The 23,842-nt window shown below is 40.2% G+C and overlaps 1 protein-coding gene across 2 annotated transcripts in view; it reads left to right on the forward strand.

Moving 5' to 3' along the window:
- Positions 1-23,842, forward strand: part of TRAF3 (TNF receptor associated factor 3) — a 70,869-nt gene that overhangs the window by 26,087 nt on the left and 20,940 nt on the right. For both annotated transcript variants that reach the window (XM_086613025.1, XM_086613026.1), the window contains exons 2-5: positions 12,491-12,747; positions 16,112-16,163; positions 18,408-18,512; positions 19,395-19,562. In XM_086613025.1, coding sequence (XP_086469151.1) covers positions 12,506-12,747; positions 16,112-16,163; positions 18,408-18,512; positions 19,395-19,562 — 567 coding nt within the window. In that variant the 5' untranslated portion in view covers positions 12,491-12,505. The remainder of the gene's footprint in view (positions 1-12,490; positions 12,748-16,111; positions 16,164-18,407; positions 18,513-19,394; positions 19,563-23,842) is intronic.

Here is a 23,842-nt window from a genome sequence, read left to right on the forward strand (position 1 = left end):
CATTTAAATGTTAGATTGCCATTAATACCTTAAACAAAATTGCTCTGTTCAGTATTTATTTAGTAGAGGTGAGCACGATTTCATTAATATTAACTAGAGGAGTCCTCTGGCTTTAAGCATGCAAAAAGAGTTTTCCACTAAAACTGGCAGCTTCATATTCCAAATCTGAAGGCAAAAATCTTTCTAAGGCCTTGTGGATGGTGTGGGAAGTGCTCGTTTTTAACATGTCTCTTCAGCAGCAGCAGCACAGTACAATTCTAGCAGAAGTTTCTTTGAAAGGTTGCTATCTCTTGTGTTAAACTTTTTTGGCTGTGTAACAGTGACAAACACTTGCTTTTGGGTAACGATGTGAAATTTAGTCAGAAAAATTTGTGAAGAACATCTTCCTCATCGTTTTTTAATAATGCTTAAAATCCAGTGCAAGAGAGAAACATTCAAAGGGACATGTTTTTTTTTTTCTATCCTTAGTTGTGTCCTGTCTGAAGTGACGCTGTAGAGATGGCTTGTTCTCAAGATGTTAACAATATCTGTTGATCCGAAACCTCCAGAATAACGGTTGATATAAACCTACAGGCAGCAAATATGAGACTTAAGGTTGGCAAGGCAAAATAATAGAGTAGTTTGTTATGGGAAAGTAATCACAATCTGAGAGAGAAACTAGGAAATTGCATGCAAGTACCAGGTAAAAGAATCTATTAATGAGACTTTTTAGCTGGAAGAAAAAAAACAGTCATACACCAGGAGGAGTTTGTCTTGTATAGGTTTGGCCTTCAATAGCATATTCCTAAAGCCTACGTTTACTACAAGAGCAAGAAACAAGTTCCTTCCTTTCTTACATTGTTGGGAAACATGTTTCAGGAATCTAACTCTTCAGTTACAAAAAAGTTTCTTCCATGAACCTGCCCTCGTGAGACCTCACTTGGAGTACTGCGTCCAGTTCTGGAGTCCCCAACATAAGAAGGACATGGACCAGTTGGAGAGGGTCCAGAGGAGGGCCACGAAGATGATAAGAGGGCTGGAGCACCTTTCCTATGAGGACAGGCTGAAAGAGTTGGGGCTGTTCAGCCTGGAGAAGAGGAGGCTCCGGGGTGACCTTATAGCGGTCTTCCAGTACCTCAAGGGGGCCTACAGGAAAGATGGGGAGAGGCTGTTCAGGAGGGCCAGTTATGATAGGACAAGGGGTAATGGTTTTAAAATAGAGGGAGGTAGGTTCAGGTTGGATATTAGGAAAAAATTTTTTACTATGAGAGTGGTAGAACACTGGAACAGGTTGCCCAGAGAGGTGGTGGATGCTCCATCCCTGGAGACGTTCAAGGCCAGGTTGGACAAGGCCCTGAGCAACCTGATCTAGTTGGAGATATCCCTGTTCCTTGCAGGGGGGTTGGACTAGATGACCTTTGAAGGTCCCTTCCAGCCCTAACCATTCTATGATTCTATGATTCTAAAACGTACTTTAAATAGCAGTGAATGTGAAGCTCTGATTCTGAGTATTCTGACATGTCTGAATTAAGGATCTATGACTTTTTCCAAACGTTGTTTTTTGCTCTTGAAAACTCAACTTCAGTAACACATGTTTTCTAGAGATGTAGAAACTGGAATGCACTTTTTAGTATAACTAGAAATACAAGCACAAGTGTTTTGGTGGTTTGTTTTTTAAAATAATTTTGGTTTTCTGTGTTTGTTTTTTTTTTTTCTTCCAGATTCCATTTACAAATGTGATTCAATTTGGTTTTTTTTTCCTCTAATGCAAAAATCTTAACCCCTCCCTCCCACTTGTCCCAAACTTCAAGATGTTGGTCACATAAAATACAATATAAACAGTGAAGTATACAGTATAAACACTGAAATTACTGAAGTTAAACCTACTACCACTTCATTAAACAAGTGGACAATATTTTTGTCTTCCCTCACATTCTAATAAATAATAAAATACAGGCAAATAACAGGAGAGTTGCCCTTACGCCCTTTTTTCCTCTTTCTTCCTGAATAAGAAGCAACAATTTTAGACAAAGGTGAAGACATGATCTGGAATGGTGGAAAAATCCACTTGAGATTAGCGAGAGGTTGAGATCTGTGCATGAATGAATGCCTCCGAGGCAGTGTAATGTTAATAAAATATTCTGATGATGTCACTTGCTGTTGTTAGTTTCTAGAATTTTATTAGTATTTAGGGCAGTGTGAAAAAGTAATTTTTTTCTTACCTGTGTTTATAGTATGCAGTGGTCAACTGGATAAAATGGAAGAGCAGGAAATGTTCTAGGCGGGTGAGTTTCCATAGGAGACAAGACGGATAGATTTATTTTTTTTTTTCTTTGAGCTTTGAATGTAGGCTTAGAAAACTTACTTTGGTTAGAGTGGAAAGAATTTCTTGTGGAAGTGAGATACTGTGATCTTAGTTTTCTGAGATAGCCATTTGTAGTCCCTCAGTACTTCATTTCAACGTTGAATTCAAAAAGTGCAGAGCCATACTCGAAGTTGCATTCTATTTCCTTTACTAACTTCCTCTGTACTCTGCTGTGTTCAGAATTTCCTGGGAGATTTATTTTGTTAAAGATGAGCTGCATTTTAACATGAGATTAACCAATATTTTGGGGATTCTTGAGAAGACAGTTTTCCTGTAATTATTTACAATAAGCCTCTTGAAGTGCTTTGGGTTTGTTTTGGGTTTTGTTTTTTTGTTTTTTTTTGGTTTTTTTTTATATATTTGCTGGTCTCTGACACCTTTGCCTTCAGATACTTTCATCTAATAATTGCAGAAGATGAGGTAAAAAATTTTAAGACAGGTAGTACCTCTTCTTAGATTTCAAGACTGGATTCATTAAGAGTCAGCACAGCTGCACTCTGCCAGAAATGGGCAACGCAGAAAGTATTCTTCATGCACTTGCCAGTCAGCAAAGTAGGTAGATAGACTGTGGTTTGAAGAATATCTGTCGCTATTCTGCTTGACTTTTGAAATGCCATTAGACTTGAAACTGAGGATCTCTTGGATTAACAGAGTGGAAAAGAATAGCATACATCGATAGGTCTTGGTATAAAAAAAGACAAAACCAAAAAAGACTGACAATAAGAGACATGAAGAATTTTTGATTCCTATTTGGTGATTTCAGAGATGAAAAGACTTTAGTATCTTGAGTTGATACAGTTTAAAAGCAAGTTATTTGTGATAAATCATGCAGCAGCTGTTTTCTTAAAGGCACACCTTGGGAGGTGACTTTTTTAGGTCACTAGGGGATGAGACATCTCTTTCTGTGACTGTATGCTTTGGCCAAAATTATTTGGACGTGCTGTCTGCCTTAATCATTGTTGATCCTTGTTACGATTTGTCATGGGTAGTTCAAATTGACTGTTTCCTGATTATAGCAGGCACAAGTGGGAAACATAGTGAATGACTTCTTTTTTTGGGGTATAAGTGATATGACTTTACTGCTTGTAACATATGAACCATTGACTTCTATGCTGTGCAACAAAAGTAAAGGAAAAGTCAGGCTTGCTGTGGAACAAGAAGCGGAGGAAAGCTGGGCTGATGGAAATAGCTTTCCATAAAAACCGAGTACTCAGAATTCAAACACAAGCTGGTTTTGCTATTTCTCTCTTCAAAGCATATATAGAACAGTTTTTCAAAAGGAAACTATGTTTAACTTGTAATGTTATGATGATTATGGCATTTCCTAGAATATTTGATCTGAATATTTTTCTTCTGTGGTAAATGAGTGCTTTTCCTTTGTAAACAGAGCCAGAAGTTACAAAACGTACATAGTGCTGATCCACTTCCTCCACATAGGGCTGGCATATGTATCTCAACCATGGACTTCCCCTGAACAGCAGTGGAGAGGAAGAGATTAAAGTACACTTTGTCCTATGATCATCTGATCGTCTTTCAATCTTTCCTCTACTTTAAATGCTTCTACTGAAAATGTATAGAAATATGGATCCCAACTAGGGGTTAATTTAATGGGTGAAATGCAGTAACCTTGCATGTTTTGCCTTTTCTCTCCTGCATCCATAGACAAGAACCCAGATTAGAATTCAAAATGCAGGAGAAAAGTACAGAGGGTGAGCTTGGACAACATGCCTCTTATCTGTTCTCTTGTGACCCAGGCTTTTAAAGCTTAAGAGGTCTTTTGATTTCTAAAAGAGGCTTTTGATTTCTTGCACTTCAAATGACTTTATGCTGTATTTTGGTAGACCACTGAGATTACGAAGTAATTATTGAGAGCTGTAGATAGCAAGTGTAAGTCAAAACACACACACTTCATATTTACTATGGCCTCAGGCTGAATCTTAAAGCTATTTTGCCAGCCTGTATATCATGGATCAAAAGAATGCTGTTAACTTTTAAAAAAGTAGTAATTGAACATAGTGTCATGTAAAAATCAGTTTTCCTAAATTGCACTGAATTACTTTTCTGCTCTCTTTTTTTAGTAGTTAAAATTTAATCCCTTTTAAAGTTGTTGTTTTTTTTTTTCTCCCATCACTGTAGTATGTGCTAGACTAAATGTTAATTCTGTTCAATGTAATATTGGGCAGTTACTAAGAGTGTCAGTCTCTGGGTTCTTGAATGCTCCAAGTAATATTAATGCTACATTATTATTTATAAATATTCCCATTTTCATCTCTTAATGCTGATGTAGTTACTTTGCACATCTATCCAATACTTTCTTTTCTATTTGTTACACTGAGCAGAAGGGAATATATATTAGAACTGTGTTCATGAAAGCGTAGTCTAGCAGGCTTGCTAGATTGAGTTCCCTGTACTGGGATGCTGTTTTGTTTAAGCCTGCAAGACACATGTATGTGTAGACGCCTTGTTGAAAGAAATAGTGCCAAGTAAATAATAAAAGTTAAAAGAATAAAACAATGTAAAACTTCACTTCCCATTCATTTTCTGCTATTCAGTCATCTTGCAAGCAGGAACAAGGGTGTTACACAATGTTTGTGATTGAAATGACAGGCATGGTTATTCTTCTGCAAGAATATGAAGATACCATTTTTGGTTATACTTCTGATTTTCTAGATCAGATACAAAAAGAAGGAATAGCCTGTATGATCCAAGCCAAAAATAGTCTTGCTATTGATTCAATAATTTTTACAGAATAGAGCCCTTAAACATGATGGTGAAATCTGGTTTGGTTGCTTGAGAATGTAGCAGTTCATGTGTTGGAACAGGCCTTTTTTCTACATCATAAGATTATGCCATAATTCCTATAATAAAAATTCTTCACAGACGAGTGTTAAGCACTGGAACAGGTTGTTTGGAGAGATTGCTGTATCTTCGTCCTTGGAGTTTTTCAGAGCTCATCCTTGGACTACCTGATCTAACTTTGTAGTTAACCGTGCTCTGAATAGAAGGTTGGGCTGGATAACCTCCAGAGTTGCCTTCCAACCTCAGCGTCTCTGGGATACTGCACTAATAACTGACTGTGAAGAGCTTGCAAATGGCAGAATTTTCTTGTGCAGAGAATATTTGGTGTCTTCAGTGTGTTTTCAGATGCTTCTGTTCTACTTGCTTATATCCAAGTAGTGATATTTCCTATTGATCTTCATCTTTTCTATTATGTGTATCTCAAGGTGGTCTTCACAGTTGGTTTGCCTTAGTTTATGCAAGGGAGATGGATGCTTATGGAACCGTAGGGCAAAGTTTAAAGTAGTTAAAATACTCAGTGTATTTTAACACAAGGAAAAACAAGTTTTAAATATCAATGCTGCCTTTTTTTTTTCATACAGAAATTAGAATGTTTTGCATAAAAGAAGATAAGAAATGGTCTTGTCTTTTTCACTGTGTGAAGTTATATATCCAGGAAATTATAGGCCCATCAGTCTTTCTTCAGTCCCTGGGAAAGTTAGGGAACGAATCCTCCTGGGGGCTATCACAAGTCAAATGAAGCATGTGACTGGGGAAGGCCAGCACAGATTCACCAAGGACAAATCATGCTTGACAAACCTGATCGCCTTCTATGACAAAGTAACCCGTTCCGTTGATGTGGGGCGAGCGGTGGGCATTTTATACCCAGATTTCTCCAAGGCTTTCAATACGATTTCCCACAGCCTCCTCCTAGAGAAGCTGATGCATTACAGTGTAGACAACTGATCAGTGTGGTGGGTGGGGAACTGGCTGACTGGCCGCACTGGTGGTGCATGAATAGCTCCTTTTCAGACTGGCAGCCTGTCACAAGTGGGGACCCCAGGGATATATGTTGGACTGGATGATCCTTGAGGTCCCTTCCAACCTCATATGCTGTGATTCTATGATACCTAATGTTGGTGACCAGCAACCCGTCCCCATCTTCCACTATCCCTCTCATAATTTTCTCTTAAAGGATATGATGGAAATACCTCAACACTGGTTAGTTGTTTTTATATATTGTGTATAGAAACAGTGAATAGTGCTTCAAGCATGACAAATGCATGGAGGAAAAAAAAAAAAAAATCACTAGTTCACTTGTACAAACAAGAGGAGTGTAAGTGCCAAGACTTCTGACCTCACACAAGGGAAAATCGATGGATGGTCCTCTGCTTTCAAATCTGCCGCTCCAGTGCTGCTTCAGTCACTGCTTAGGTATTTTTGTGGAGTGATTCTTGCCATTTGCATTTTATTTATAATTGTTCTTATATGACCCTGTCCACACTCAATGATGGGGCTTTTACCAGAATCCCAGGCTGAGGGGTGGCTGGATGTTGTGAGAATGAGCCTCTGCAGCAAGACACCCTCAAGCAGTCTAGAGTCAAGATTCCCATGGCAATGTCCTTGCTTAGCTTTAATTTTTTGACACGTGTGCACTGAGTAAATAGATAATATGTTTTCACCAATATACTGCTTTCAGCTTGCAGTATTGTTTTAAACAGTAATCAAGGTATGACAGTATATGTTGCATATTGTAACTGCACTCAGAAGTAGAAGCAGAACTGAGTCAGAAGACTTGTCTAAAAGATGGTGAAAGAAAGATGTACGTTCTTTTCAGTAAGTATGTGCTAGGAATTTATTAGAAGCTATAAAATGCTGAAATATAAGACACGGAAAAGTTCAAATTGTTTTAATAATTTAATTTTAAGATAAAGATTTCTGTGTGATAACTTGAAGCAATAATTCTTGGTGATAGAAAGCACATAGGCTAGGAATACTGAAGAGCTGGAAATACCATTCCAGGTACCTGATTATTTGGCTCTCTGAGGGGATCCTGTAAAGTACAGAAGAAAATTCTGTGAACAGTGAAACTGATGAAGTCTAGTTTACTACTAATCTGTGCTCTACATCCCTTTTTCACCCCTACTTCCCCCCTCCTCAATAAAAAAGTAATTAAAAAAAGACTTCCAGCCCCACTCCCTCCCCCCATTAGAACATTAGAGAAGACTAAGATCATGAAGTTTGGCTGAACTTGAAGGAGCAGGTGATCTTGGCTGGTTTGGATATAATTGCGTACTGACTGGCCAGCTGATGGACCACCCAGAGATGATGGTGATTGAGGTTTCACTTCTACAGCCTCTTGCTCACTGGGACACTACATTAAGTTTCTCTTTTTGTTCCCCACATAGCTGCTCATTTTCATGAAACCTATCTGTCTGGTTGGTTCCCAAGTGTTTTTGAGAGTCTGGGAGGAGAGATAGAACAATCACAAGTTCTATCTCAATAAAAGCTAAACTAAAAACACATACCCTACACTACCTAAGAAGTGACCTAGTTAGGATGAAATACTGAAATTTGTGTGATTTTGTGCTTTTTAGATAAAAATATATAAACTGTTTTTTGAAAAAGGCAGGTCGAGTCATCTCATTGGTCACTTCTGCTGTGCTCTTTAGCTCCCTGTCCAACTTAAGATTTCTTTTTCAGAGCTTAATTTAGATACTGTGCATGCAGTGCTGTTCTGTGTGAGTAACTTCTGTTCTCTGTGCAAATTGTAATTTGATTGAAAAACTTTTCTGTCCTAAGTAATAACCAAATTAGATTGGCTATTATCTTCTGTTATCCTCTTCTCTGGTAGTGTAGCAAACCCACTTATTTCAAATAACTTATTGACCTTTTTAAATTTAAAACTTTGGTAAAAGCTTACCTGCTTTGTATTGTCAATGTATTGAAACTGTCTTCATGCAGAGCTTGCTATGTGCCAAATCCCATGGTCCCTTCTGCAATCAGTTTTTTTGCGGGTGTTTTAGATTACGTAAAGAGTTAAATTTTTTTCCTGTTTTTTTTAGATTCAGATTTATTTTGAATTTTTATAGAAGCTTTATTGTATTTCTATGTTGCAAATTGGTTTTATTCCCAAGAGCAAACGAATAACGGATGTGGTATAGAACAGAACGCTAATGCACATCTCTAGGATGTTTGCCCTCTCTGCAGTGAGAACAGCGTCCTTGCTTAAACAAGGAAAGAGTAAAATGCTTTTTGTTTTCGAACTCCCATGCTTTCTAATTCTTTGAACAGCTTTGTTGGTAAATTCACTTTTGCTTCCAGTTTCTAACCCTCTGTACTAATGTCAGCATGAGTTAAAGGTTAGAACAATTTCTTGTTAATTACCACAGTATAGACAGCCTGTAATATTAACTGTGGTCCAGCCTCAGATACTCGAGTACTACTTGTGTTGAATGAGAGTAGAGACAAAAATGGAGCACAGTGAGACCTGGCAGGATGGAGCAAGCAGTGTCACCCATCCGATGACCAGAGCAATCACTCCTTCTGGTACTCTGCAGAAGCATGAATAGAAGTATATGCTGGCTGCAGGAGAGGTGGCTGAAAGAATGTCATCAACAGTGGACAGAACCGACCTTGGTGACTGTGCTTCTCTTTGTGTTTACCTGTCCTGAAAGGTGATTATCTGAGATTTATAATTTTTAGATGTCTTTTAAAGCTGTTGTTCTTTTATTTTGATGATTTTTTCCAGGGATAAGAAACTGGAGCTCAAGAAATAGCTAGTGTTGAATTAGGAGTTAAGATTTAGCTTGCTGAACAAGGACCAGAGTCTGTGACTTGGTGGCAGCTTGCCATGCCTTCAGGAATCAGAGGTCCCCACCAGAACTGGCCTATCTTGAATGTTCTAGCCAGACTCCTGTTCTTGCTTTCTGGAAGTGTATTATTTTCACTGCTATCAGATGAAGATACCTCAGTATTTTACTGAGGTGTGACTTCAAAATTGCTTCTTGTTGGCAGTTTGAAACATGATGATGGGGATATAATCTGAGTCCTGCTGTTAAAAGCTCCTGAAAAGGAGAAGACGACATTGCAGATGTCACCCTGTAGTGGTATGTAAACCTTAATAGAAAGCTGTTTGCAAAAGGGTGGCAGCTGAAACGTTTGCATTATCTGCACTTGTGTTCACCACTGGTCCCATACGCCGGTGTAAGAGCGTGTAACTTGCACGCATGAGGACAGCTCTGTGCGTACAGATTTCTTTGTGCAGTTTGATAGACATCATGTCTCCCCACCCCCTTGTTAAGTGCAGCTCTCACTGTAATGAGGAGGCCTAGGTGTTTCTTTTAAGCTCGATTCTCTGTTGTATTTTATTGCAGTACTTGATGAGTGGCTTCCTAGTTTTGCTACATAAGAAGACGCTGGCAGTTCAGAATAGTGTGGAAGAGAGCTCTTCGCCAAGGTGGCTACTCTCATGCTGCGCTTGTTTGGGTTTTCTGGTCTGATGTACTTCTTCATGAAACAGGAATATGAAACCTGAGGCACACAAATCTGGCCATTAGGCATATCTCATAGTAAATTTCATTTATCAGTGTGCTTTCTGGTTGTTTCCTGTGAGGATATCCAATATGTCAATTCCAGAAGTGGAGTCCTGTGGAGCCCTGTGCAGTTCATTTTGATACGAAATCTCTCTTGACAGCTGACAGTCCAGTCCCTGAGCAGTTTCGTATCTCTGTGAAACTCTCACCTGCTGCTCATTTGGCATTTGTTACTCTTTCTCAGTTAAATCTTGAATATTCTCCTTCTCACCCCTGCCTGCCTCCTTGTGACTAATTACTCAGTTGCCATGAAGGAATGGTGCTATTGGAAGACTTAACATCTCTAATAATCTTTAACTTCTTTTTATTTGGAAGAAACTTTATGGCAAAACAGACGTTCAGTAGTTATGTTGGATGACTTATAAACTCAAGAATTTTGTGCTCTCTTGACTTGCCAGTTCTCCTGTCAGCATCTCTTTTAGCGCCTCTTTTTCAGAATTTCTTCTGCGGGTCAGAATCAGGCCACGCCTTGTTTTATTCTGGCATTTTAAGGAAAATCATGTTCCCTGTGTTGTTCTTACCAGTCAGCATGCTTGAAGTTGGCTTTTGACTTCAAGAATTGACGGAATGGTAGATGTCTTGAATATGGTTGGAAAAAAAACCCCAAACTGGGTTCCCCCTGTCCAGCCACAGATGTTCAGCAATGGCAGTCGTGCCTTGGGCAATCTCTAAAGCTAGACTACTTTCATCATCTGCTTTCCTTTCTCACTCGTGTTTCTTTTAACCTCCTTGCCTCTGACTCTTGTTCTCAGCATCACATCTCATTTCTTCTGTGCTGGTTACAATCTCTTGAATTACCTCTTCAATATCATCATTATCTGTTTTGTGTTTTTTTTTTTTTCCTTTGTTTTTTTTTTTTTAATACTTACTGCTGAAACACTAGTTCAAGCTTTGCTTACTTTCCTGGTCTGAAATAATCTGAATTTCCTCATTAATGAGAAGTGCAAGTTACTTTCAGTTCAGCAGTGATTTTTCTGGGTGGGTTTTTTTTTTTTCAGATATTGTTCTGCCAAGGTATTAGACTCTGCAGTCTTTGAAGAGTAGACAAGGAACAGCCAGACATTAATTCAAATTATGGACCGGAATTTATATTTCCCTTTCAGTTACTGTAGAAACTGTTTCATTTGGTGTTTTCTTTTTTTTGTTGGTGTGTATTTTTTGAGGGGGTTTGAGCTTTTGAATAAGACCAAATCATCGGATCTATGTACAGAGTTATGAGGATGGTTTCCTTGGTGTCTCTCTGTGTTTAATGGAGATACGGAGGGGCTTTCCGCTGGGACGAGGAGGCAGGGAAGGGGGGATTCTTCACTCAGCACCCCTAACCTTGCTCAGCTGACATTGGTAAAGACATGAAATGGTATCAGTGATGAGTCGTAATGATATTGGTTTGTGTTTCTAGAAATAACAGTTGGCATCAGAAATGAAAGAAATTCCTTGTCTGTTTAGTCTCCATAGAGGATTCTGTACCAAAAGTATAGATGAAGAAATGATCTACAAAAATATGCATTTAATGACAAGTACTTGTTTTGGGCTTAGCGAAGGAAGATAAGAGATCACAAAAACTGTGTACCGGAAGGTTTGCGTTATTTGGGATGTGAGGCATTTGACTCCCTTTGTGGTATGATAACTGAGAAGTGAACTGGGCCTCATTTCTTCACTCTGCTTCTTAAAGTTGAATTGTAACCGTAGCAGTTGAGGTAACCATAGAGCAATGGAATAGGTTTGTGTTTTAAGTGTGGGTTAACTTGGAGGGAGAACTGAAGTACACCTTTCTCTTGTAAATAGCCAGGCATTTCTCTTACGTAGATAGGCGGTGTATCCTCCAGCTGTGCTTTCTCCTTCATGTGCTGCGTTTTTTTTAAGACCACTTACACTTGTTTGACTATAAGCTAAGCAAGGAAATCATTGAAAACAGGTTTTAAAATTTAACTAGAGGTATTCTTCCTCTCTTGCTCTGCTAATGCTTTGCATGCTGACCTAGAAGAATCACAGTCCAGGATAATAGGTACTGTAATACAGTCTTCAACTCCATTAATTATTTTCTCAGCTGTCTGTCAGTGGTGCGTAGTCCTGGTGAATTAATCAAGTGGCCGTGCTGTGTAAGCCTTAATCCTCTGTCAATTAGACTTGTATCACCTTCTCTTTTCATGTGGGGATGTATGATGAAAAGATTGGAAAGTGTGTAATAAGTAAAACCTGTTGTTTTGTTCTAAAACAGACTTAAAGCAGTGTGTCTTACACTTCACTGTTGCATAGGATGGACAGGCGAAGTAGGCAGTGGAGCTGTGTAGACTCTGAATACCCTGTATAGGACACTGGTGGTTGTGTGCTTTTTATATTAGCATCTGAGTAGCATTGTGCATGGTACTGTATGAGTGCATGTTCTTCACCACAGCCCTTGCTGCTTCCTCTAGTGATATAACTTCAATATTAAAGATGTTTTCCAGAGAGACAAAGAAAGAAATGGAAGAATGCAAGCTCTGTTCTTCTATGTTCCTAGAGCGATGCCCACAATTAATTAACTAACACTTCACTTTCAGGAGTAGGTTTTAATTCTTGACCTTCTTAGCCTTTGAAAGATCTAGAGTATTTTACAGATACACTATGCTTAATATACTTACGCAATTATGTATGTGTTATGTTTACATGATACTTGGACATGCATCTGTTCTTAGTGCTTTCTGGTTTTATATAGTCTCTCAAAGATGCTGTATTTGTTTAAGTGGAAAAAGAGGTCTTCATTTCTAGAAGTTTTCTCATTTTTGCTTCACAGAAAATATCGTAGAGCATGGACACCAGTAAGAAGACAGAACCCCCTTTATCTGTAGAAATGGTACAACAAAGGGCCAATCCTGATCGCAGTCCTTCAGCATCGATTTATGTTCCAGAGCAAGGTGGCTACAAAGAGAAGTTTGTAAATGCCGTGGAAGATAAGTATAAATGTGAAAAATGTCACCTCATCTTATGCAATCCTAAACAGACTGAATGTGGACACAGATTCTGTGAGACCTGCATGAATGCCTTGCTAAGGTGAGTTTTTTGTTGTGATAGAACATGTTGATACCTTTGAATTTTGTGGACTGCTGAAAATAACGTGTGTCGCAGACCACTGGCCCAAAAGGCCGTTGTGATTCCCCTCGTATATCAGAAGGCTTTATCTCAACTCTTAAGGGTCTCAATCCCAATGGACCCAATCGAAGGCTATCCAACAGAGAGCCTCAACTCACTGCTCTCTCAATCAGAAGGCTATTCAACCGAGAGCTCCAATACACCACTCTCCAGGGGCTCCTACCACTCCAGTACCCAGGAGGGAAATGCCACCCTCCTCGAGGGGAGTGCCCCGCCTTTAAGCCTCCCATAGGTCACGTGGTCTCCGGCTGGCCAACATGACTCGCAGCACCTGTCTCGACAAGGCACAGATGCTTCCCATGTAGCAGCCAGGAAACTTCCCCGACAAACGTGGACACCGTTGCAGTTTTAGGAATACATTAAGCTAATGCCCTGGCTTGAAGCAGCCTTCTGCATGTTGCTTGCTTGCTTATTTGTTATCCATATCCTGGTGCAAACATTTGTGTTCTACTCTGGGTCAGGATGAGACAACTAAGCTTTCTATCAGTATTGTTGAAACGGTGTTTAAGTGGTTTAATCCCATGTAGTGATGTGTTAGGTAAGAATCTCATTGCCTGTGGAGCCTGGGACTGAGTAGATGTTTCACGTGACTGCTAACATGGCTATTTTAGTGTAAAATACACTCAGTAAATCATGGCCGTGTGAGGAAGTAAGCCTGCAGAGGCTCCTTAGAGTGATAGTACCTAAGTGAGCTGTGGACCCAGTTTCACAGTTGAGTGGTGGGACCCTTGGATAAATGTAACTGCTTGTGGAGCTTCCTTTCCCCGTAACCCTTCTAGCTGTGTGTCCTGGAGCTTTTGTGTTTTGTGGATTCCTGGAGGGTCAGGAAGGTTGGTTTCTTAATTACTGAAATGTTTGGGCCAGAGCGCAAAGTGGGTGAGTGAATGTTATAGACATAAAATGAATGCTGAGAGATGCAATCTTTCCCACTCTAGGTAAAAATAAAAGTGTGATTGTTCAAGGAGTATCTAGCTTTTAAGAAATATCTGTGCATCCGTAGGAGTGTATTTCTTTGCCTTTCCACTTTGATGCATTGCTACTGATTGTATTCAGCAGTGTGATTTCAAATCTTGGTCTAGTGTTTGGAGACCATTCTGCAAGCTTTAATCTCCTGGGGTAAAAAAGCAATCAAAACTTGCATTTTTTCTGGGAAAGGAGAGGTACAGAAGAGGTTGAGCTCACTGGACATTGCACACCGGACTACTATCAGAGAGAGGATTTGACATTGGAAGATCTTGGTGATCTCCTGTTTACTTTTTGTGAACATTCTGGCTCTAGGTATTAGTTTGTATTTCACTTGGAAATACCATAATCTCAGGTAGATATAAATCAAGGCTACATGCAGCATGGCAGAAGAGATTGGAAGATATTACATTACTCTGTTTCGTGATAACGAGTAACCTCTGAGGTGGGCAAATACAAAGGTCCATAGCTCACTAATGCACTCCTGTAGGTTTTGTGCTACAGCATGCCAAATTTAAAACAAAACTAAAAAAGCCCCACCAACTTTTCTTTCAATACACATTTTCAAGTGAAGTATAGTTTGTATTTAAGAAATGCAGTTATTTCTTTCTGAATATATGTTTTTGGAAGACTCGTGCATGGTTAATAACAGTGACTACAGAAAAGTAAACACCTGCCATGATTGGATGTGTGCAGATGGACAGAGCAGATCCTTAACAATCTAAGCAGTAACAATTCTGGCTGGCATTGCTGGAATCTGGGCAATTTTCCTTCCCTGCTGTGAGACATGCACATGTGCTTATTAGTGTAGCTAGAATATGTGTAATTTTACCTTACTGACTTTCCAACCAGTCTGATATTGAAAAGGACACATGGGTAAGACCATCTACTGCATTGCTTTCTCATTTGAGTTATGTCACTATATTTAAGTGCTTGTTGCAAACAAATCCTTTATTAAAATTAAATTGACAGCTTTTTTTTTTTTTTTAAATAGCATACCAGAAAACTGGAAGCAAAATAAGTTTACCTTGTTTCTGTATTTGGCACAAAAATTTTTCATTCAGTGTTGATATGCTGCTGCACACACACTGATTACATGCTTGCAGCTTCTGTTCCAGGGTTATTTGAGGACAAAGAATTGGGAGTCAGTGTAGATAACGCAATAAACATGTCTGCTCAGTATGCAGTAGTAGTTTAAAAGAGCAAGTGGGATGCTTGAGTGAATTCAGGAAGAGTGAGGAAAGTATGACATTGTATTAAACACTATACGCCCTCAAGTAGATTAGTTTCCCTTATTTTTTTATTTATTTTTTTTACTTATGGAAAATATTACAGATACTGAAGCTGCAAGGTAGTTAAGATGCTTGGAAATAGGAGACACAGAATGGTTGGTCCAAGGAGCAGAAGCCAGTGAGATGATTTGAAATAACCATACTGATAATAACATAATCGAACTTACTCAGCCTTTTACATTGATTTGCACCACTGCCAGCAGCTGCAATTTATGTAGCCTGTCAATGAGTTGCCTTACAAAAGAATTTACCTAGCTTTTACCTAGTGCTTTTCATCCATAGATCTCAGTGCTTTACAACGGAGATCAGTATAATTAGCCCCATTTTACATGGGGAAATGGAGCTAAAAAGCCATTAAGGAATTTACACTATAACACCTAGCAGGTCAGAGCCAGAAACAGCTGTAGGAACCTAGGTTTCTATTCAGACTGCTCTGCTCCTCAACCTACCTGTTGTCTAAGAGATCACAAGCTTGGTAGATTACCAAAACAGCTACAGGGTGATAGTTCAGGTAAAGGATGGAGCAAAGATCTATAACAGTTGCTAAAACCAGAACAGACTTGAAAGAGATGGACATACATCCTTTTAGGGTAAAAAAGTGTTTATAATTGACTGTTAGAGAAAATAAAGCTTAGTTAGGTGTTGTTTGAAAAAGGACAGGATAATTGAAGAGACAATATTTTTGCCTGTTTGCATAGGTAGATTGGGAAGTAACAAAAATTGTGGATAAGGCACAGGCCGTAAAATAGGGAATTAATTTTGCTGCCTCGAAGAAAGCTACAGTGCAGTTGGCTGGAGGCATTATGGTGGTCTTATTTCTTTGGGAATGCCAGATACTGTCCACTGAAAACTCAGTGTTCAACTTTTTTTAAAATAACATCATGTTATCTAATTATAATGATTTTCAAATATATTGAATAATCGTCACTAAGTGCCTCATAAATGGAAATTTTTGTACTACGAAAATTCAGATGAGTTAAAATAGTTTTTCTGTTTTCTTTTCTCTCCAGTTCTTTTAGTCCAAAATGTACAGCGTGTCAAGAAAGCATAGTAAAAGAAAAGGTATTGTTAAAATTGTTTCTTATTCAAGATGATTGAATTGTGTAATACATAAGATGTGTTATTGCTTTGTAGTAATTATTTTATAAGCCTAAAAAGCTGCCTGAGGAAGATAGTTTTGTTATAAAACCTAAACCATGTGTTCTATTTAGGAAGACAGCTCATTTTTACTGTTAGCCACATGGTAGAAAACAACATGTCAGCTTCACCCTAATGGTCCAGCCAGGTGTCACATCTTGTTTTCATAGTTGGCAACTGCAGCAACACATTGCTCTTGTCCTTCCATCAACTGGGAGTATGATAAGAAATACTGAATCTCCTGTAGATGCAGAGATGTGACAGATCTAGACAAATGTTACTCCTGATTTGGTTCCAGACCAATGTCTACTGTTTTACTAATCTATTTTTACAGTGTGTTGTTCTGTGAACCACACTGGAACCAGAACAGTGTGGAGTTACAGTAATGTAATAGAATCAGATTCTGTTTATACAGATAAGTTATTTCACTGATACCCCCTTCACTGTTTTTCACAGCAAAACTTTGAAAGGTTGAGAGTGGAGAAAATTCTTTTTGATTTACTACATGGTTTAGGCAGTTTAAACACTTTAGAAAAATGTAATGTGAAGTAAATTCTTTGTGTTAGTAGTCTTCCCTGCCTAAATAAATACTTGTAACGGTAAGCATTTTCAAGAAAAGGTTAGTGGGTACATTACTGTCCTTGTCTTAACAAAAATACTTCTCTGAACAGTGCTCAGTGTAATTCAGTTTTGACATGGATGGGCTCTCCAGGAACTCAGACTAATAATAATCATGATGTCTATTTTATTTGTTCTTTTTAACTCTGACTTTCTAGCTCCCAATATACATAAATATGTACATTTGTTATGCAACTTCAAATATTTCTAGAACAAGGGGAGGACAAGAAGGTCAGTGTATATTAAATACGTGTTAGACTAACTGTGAAAGTCAGTGATTTTCATGAAACTGGAAGCCTCTCTTCCCATGGAATGCTGATGTCCAAAATCACTGAAGAGCTTTTAGACAATATTGGAAAAACTACTTAAAAACTGACGTCTTGCCTTAACTTCAGTCAGCAAAACTGTGTCCAGTAACCTTGTGAATTACTTTAGAAAAAATACCACCGTACTGGCAATTGATTATTGAAATGAGATTTGTTGATTCATTAAGCTTCACATATGCATCCGAAAAGTAAACAGAAATCAGTGGCCTGTGTCAGATAAGATTGGATGAGAATGGTTGCAGTATTTCCTTCTTCATGGATACTGAGGATAGATTCCTAGTCCCTGGACAGATCTGATCATAATTCTTCGTTGTCGATAACTGTTAGCATGCAGAACCGTTCTGTAATTACAGTATCCCTGCAGTGTCACAGAACTCCATTTGTCAGAGGTCGGGCTTGGTTCTTTGGTATTTCTTTGGTCATGAAGGCAGTTGCAAAATAACTAGAAGTGTTTGTCCCTTTGTTTTGGACTTCAAAACAGTAGTAATGGTCTTCAGTCCTCATCCCCAGTTCTTGCCCTTAGCAGTGGGGCTTCTTGAGAGTGCAGTTATAGTGTCTATTTTTTTATGGGGTAACACCCATAAAAGGTGAAAAATACAAACACAGAGCTCTCTATTTCTAACTTCTTGTGGTTCTATCATAGACAAAAAATGTTGGAAAGGCTTATAAATATTAAAATGGAAAGATGGTTAAAGCCTGCTTATCTGTGAAATCATAAACCTCCTCCATTCTAAGACCTTAGATTATGTTTTTAATTTTATGTTACCACTGAAGTGCAAGTAGGTGTTCCAATTAACCAGTCTAGTCATTGAAGGGATGTCATGCCTTCCATGAAATCCTTCCTCTCTGAACCACTGTGCTCTGGCTCTTTTTTGTCTTCCGATATTGTGCCTAATACACCAGCTTCCCAAACAGTGTAGAGTTCTGGCTTATGCAGGCCTATCATTGGCAAGCAAATAGCAAAAAATTTGGTCCTTGTACCTTTCCCTTTATTGTATTTGTAGTAAAAGTGAAACAGTAGTAGAGTATCTGTCCAGATATTCTCTTTCAGTGGGCTGCTTCATACTGGATGACTGTGATGTGCACATTCAAGAAGAATTGAATGGCAGGATTTTATTAAATGACACCTCTGTAGCCAAATTGCATGGCTTCTACTTTATCTGAACTTGCATATTCTTGAGTGGTTTTCAATTTCTAAAATGAAGTGATTTTTTATTTTTTTCAGGTATTTAAAGACAATTGTTGCAGGAGAGAACTGCTTGCCCTTCAAATATACTGTAGAAATGAAAACAAGGGCTGTAAAGAACAACTGTCTCTGGGTCAGTTACTGGTAAGTAATCTAACATAGTCATAAGGTTCCTTTCGAGTTAAAGAATGAGAAGAAATCTTGCAAATTAAAACTCCAGTCCATTTCTTGACTTGCTCACACTAATGGTTAATCTGATTTATAAATGTGAGAGTAGAATTACACTGTTTTGAAACTCAACTTTTCGATAAGCTATAAGGAATTGTACTTGAAAATCCCATGATTGTGTGACACTAAAGCTCAGAAGTGTAAATGCATAAAACAAGTGAGAACTGGAGAGAGGACAAAATCGAGAAAAATGTGTACTTTACAAATGTGAGAAATTTTAATTCCTTTTCAGTGTTTTTATTTTTATTTACCAGTCATAATCCTCTCATGTAAGTGGTGGTTTATGTGTGGAGTTAAGCCTTTGGCTTCTCTGGACTTGTACAAAATAACTTGAAGCTTCATTTCATGAAGACCTAACATAGTAGTAATCTAGTAGTTTAACAACTGGAAGATATGGCTGCAGAGCAGTCTGCAGTGAGATGTGTAGGTACTTGCTTTGAATGAGCAAGCTTAGGTATTTAAACAACTTAAAAGCAACATCTATGTTTATGTGGAATAATATGCCTTGGAAAAGAATGCTTACTTTTTGTTTAAATAGCCTGTGTGGAATTTTGGAGTGTGTTAGAATGCTTTTAGTATAAAAGTAGTTTACGTACCTCTGTAATACAGTGAAATCCACTCTTTAGGTAAAGGGAGTGTAAAGTCAGAAACGTGTTCCTGAGTAGATTTGTTAGCGTTTGCTCTTGCACAATGTAGTGTAAAAAATATCTGCTTGCTTTGGTTCTGAAGTTATTTAGTGTGGGATGCCTTCAAAGGATAGTTGCTTGGCTTGACTGTTTTATTTTTTTTATCTTTCAGATGCATTTGAAAACTGATTGTCAGTTTGAAGAGCTCTCTTGTCCTCGTGCTGATTGCAAAGAAAAAATACTGAGAAAAGATTTGCCAGACCACGTAGAGAAGACCTGTAAATACCGAGAGACAACCTGTAAATACTGTAAAAGCCAAGTCCCAATGATTATGTTGCAGGTGCAGTATTTTCTTGTGTATATATAACAAGATTTCATACATGAATGTGGAATAATAACTCTTCTTGTGCTTCTGTGTAACTGCCAATAGAGCCTTGGCCTCTCAGCCAGAATTAATAAGTCAAAAAAGAAAATAGGCTGACTTTCAAAACACGTGCGTGGTTGATTTTTGTTGTGTTTTGTTTGTTGTTTTTTTTTCCTATGAAAACACCAACTGCTGCATTGACTGGGAAACATTTTCTCTTTTCTGATGTTCAGTTACTGCATTTAAAAAAAATTCAGACCTGCTGCATAATATTGATACTAAAGTAATTTTTGCTATGTTTTTTTGTTTTATGTAAATTGATATAATATATACAACTACCATCGTAACAATTAAATGTTGTGCAGGAAAGCCTAAGCATAGCAATTGACTGGAGAAAATAGCATCTTTCTCTCTAATCCTTCTTGGGTCCTGTGAGATCTGTTACAAGAGGAAAAGAGGAAACAACGTAAAACAAGTTGTGTCTTAGCATGAGGAGCACTGGTACATGACAGGCCTAGGCAGAGTTAAGGCTGTTCTTGGCATACAAGTAGGGTGTCTGATGAGCAGCATGTTGTGAGTTAGCAGTATAGAGCAGAGGTTGAGAAAGTCATACCTGCTTCACAAATAGAATTGTACCTTGGCAGTGTTTGTGTTATTTCGCATTGAACTATATATGCTGAATCTCTCTTCCTGTAGCGTCAAAAATTTTTTAAAAATTTCTGTTTACATGGTTTCCATAGTTTGTCAGTCTTGGATTTTGGACCTTCTTAGTATAGTAACAGTGGTGAGAACTTCATTTCCACTTGTCTTGTGTGTCGTTTGTTAGGTGAAGTCTTAAAATGACAAGAAGCATTTCTTGCTCAGAGATGTCATTACAAAAAGGCATAGGTAGAATCTCATAGAATCATAGAATGGTTAGGGTTGGAAGGGACCTTAAAGATCATCTAGTTCCAACCCCCCTGCCATGGACAGAGAAATCCTCCACTACACCAGGTTGCCAAAAGCCTCATCCAACCTGGCCTTGAACACTTCCAGGGATGGAGCATCCACAACTTCTCTGGGCAACCTGTTCCAGTGCCTCACCACCCTCAATGTAAAAAATTTCTTCCTTATATCTAATCTAAATCTCCCCTCTTTCAGTTTAAAGTCATTGCCCCTTGTCCTATCACTACACGCCCTTGTAAAAAGTCCCTCTCCAGCTTTCCTGTAGGCCTTTATGTACTGGAAAGCTGCTATAAGATCACCCCGGAGCCTTCTCTTCTCCAGGCTGAACAGCCCCAACTCTCTCAGCCTGTCTTCATAGCAGAGGTGCTCCAGCCCTCGCATCATCTTCGTGGCCCTCCTCTGGACTCGCTCCAGTAGCTCCATGTCCTTCTTATGTTGGGGACTTCCAGCTGAACACAGTATTCTAGGTGGGGTCTCACCAGAGCAGAGTAGAGGGGCGGAATCACCTCCCTCGACCTGCTGGCCACACTTCTTTTGATACAGCCCAGGATATGATTTGCTTTCTGGGCTGCCAGTGCATTTTGCTGGCTCATGTTGAGCTTCTCATCCACCAGCACTCCCAAATCCTTTTCCTCAGGGCTGCTCTCAATTCATTCTCCGCCCAGCCTGTACTTGTGCTTGGGATTGCCCCGACCCATGTGCAGGACCTTGCACTTGGCCTTTTTGAACTTCATGAGGTTCTCACAGGCCCACCTCTCCAGCCTGTCAAGATCCCCTCCCTGGATGGCATCCCTTCCCTCCAGCGTGTCCACAACACCACACAACTTGGTGTCATCTGCAAATTTGCTGAGGGTGCACTCGATCCCACTGTCCGTGTCTCCAAAAAAGATGTTAAATAGCACTGGCCCCAGTACTGACCCCTGAGGAACACCACTCGTCACAGGCCTCCACTTGGACATTGAACCGTTGACCACAACTCTTTGAGTGCGACCATCCAGCCAATTCCTTATCCACCAAGTGGTCCATCCATCAAAACCATGTCTTTCCAGTTTAGAGACAAGGATGTCGTGTGGGACAGTATCAAATGCTTGATAAGTCCAGGTAGATGATGTCCTTTGCTCTTCCCCCATCCATCAATGCTGTAACCTCATCATAGAAGGCCACCAAATTAGTCAGGCAGGATTTGCCCTTAGTGAAGCCATGTTGGCTGTCACCAATCACCTCCTTATTTTCTATGTGCCTTAGCATCGTCACCAGGAGCATCTGCTCCATGATCTTGCCGGGCACAGAGGTGAGAATGACTGGCCTGTAGTTCCCTGGGTCTTCTTTTTTCCCCTTTTTAAAGATGGGGGCTATGTTTCCCCTTTTCCAGTCATTGGGAACTTCACCAGATTGCCACGACTTCTGAAATATGATGGATAGTGGCTTAGCAACTTCATCTGCCAGTTCCCTCAGGACCAATGGATGCACCTCGTCTGGTCCCATGGACTTGTCCACCTTCAGGTTCTTAAGATGGTCTTGGACCTGATCTTCTCCTACAGTGGGCGGTTCTTCATTCTCACAGTCCCTGCCTTTGCCAGTTCCATCTGGTGCCAGTAGGCCTGGTGCCATGCGACCCATGCCATTGTCAAAGAAGCCAAAATTGTGGTGATGACACCAGCCACGGAGCCACTTATTAATTGATTGAATGGACTTGCTTCTTCCAGTGTCATTGCTCGCAACTGGAAGGATGGATGAAAAGATTACCTGTGCCCCAGACCTTCTTACCAGCTGTCCCAGGGTCCTGAAATCCCTCTTGATCAACCGTGGACTCCGTGTTTCGGTTTCGTCTCCACCCACATGGAAGAGTAGTAAAGGATAGTAGTCTGTGGGCTGTACCAGGCTAGGAAGTTTCCTAACGATGTCTTTAACCCGGGCTCCAGGGAGGCAGCAAACTTCCCTCAGAGCAGGGTCAGCCCGGCATATTGGACCTTCTGTCCCCTTCAGATGGGAGTCACCTATAACTACTACCCTTCTTTTCTTCCCTGTGGAGGCAGTCTTGATACAACAGGTAGCTCTCTCTGACCCTGGTGACACCTCCAGTGCAGATGGTCCCTCAGCTTCACCATCCATCAACGGGCCTTCCACCTCCAGAGCCTCATACCTGTTGTTCAGGGGCACCTGGGGAGCTGAGGTAGGCAGGGAGTGGGGGGGTCGCCTGTTGCCCTGAGCACGGACTTCTTTCCATTCATGGTTCACCTTTGACCTACTGTCCTCTGCTGTGTGGGGTGAGGAATCAGAATGCCCTTTGCTTTGGGTTGCCTTTTCTGGGTCTTCCTGTTTATGTTCTTGCTTCAGGTCAGGCAGTGCCCGACACTTCCGATCTTTCTCAGGCTCCTTGATACTTCTCAGCCTTCTACTTCCTCCTGCAGCTCTGCAACCATGATAAGCAGATCTTCCACCTGGTCACACCTCACACAGCTGTTCTCACTACTTACCATGGAGAGGCTCAGGCACTCCCTACAGCCTGAGACCTGGACAGCCACGTCCCTCCGTGGGAGCTCTGTCTGCGCTCCCACATCCCTCTTGCCAGGTGTGGAGGTCTTCGCTTTCCACCGGGTGGTCACCATTGAGTTTTTCTGAGAAGGTGACAGCTGGCTGCTAAACCTCCCTCTCGAGCAGCAGCCAGACGGGCTGAGTTTGCCCTTCTCTCGCGCCCTTCCTCGCAAACTGCCGCGCCACGCCCTGTTTGCCCGTCCGCGCTCCTGGTCGCTCCCTGGGCGGGTTTTTTATAGGGGTGGGAGGGGCCGCCCTTGCTCTGGCAACGCCCAGGACATGTCAGCGTCTCCCGCGAGAGCTGCCGGCTCCTGGGGGGCGGTCACTTCACTCCCTCGGCGTCTCCCGACTTTTCGAGAAAAGGCCGTGTGTGTGCCGAGATCTGCCGCTCCGCAGCGGGTCGGTCCTGCTCCGGCGCAGCTCCCAAGTTCTGATTGAGATCTCACCAAGTTCTGATTTAGATCTGGCTTTCGGTTATTTGAGTGTATAGTTCAAGGGCTGGCACTTTAATAATTGTGCATTACCTGGCGTAAAGTGGCTGAGACATGAAAATACATGGAGAAAATTAAGTTTACACTGTGTTTATTCTTGCACGTTCTGATACAGAGGTGAAACTCTGAAATATATACAGATTATGATACAGAAATCCATACAGATTATGGATTCTCTTCTCCCAGAATTTTCTTTAAGCTGGGAATTGATATGAGGCAAAGAATGCTATCAAAAAATGTGTAGTGTCTTAACAGACAAAAATCAGTGAGTCTTAAATATGCCTT

Source organism: Tauraco erythrolophus, chromosome 6, assembly GCF_009769465.1.
Source record: "Tauraco erythrolophus isolate bTauEry1 chromosome 6, bTauEry1.pri, whole genome shotgun sequence".
Taxonomy (NCBI): domain Eukaryota; kingdom Metazoa; phylum Chordata; class Aves; order Musophagiformes; family Musophagidae; genus Tauraco; species Tauraco erythrolophus.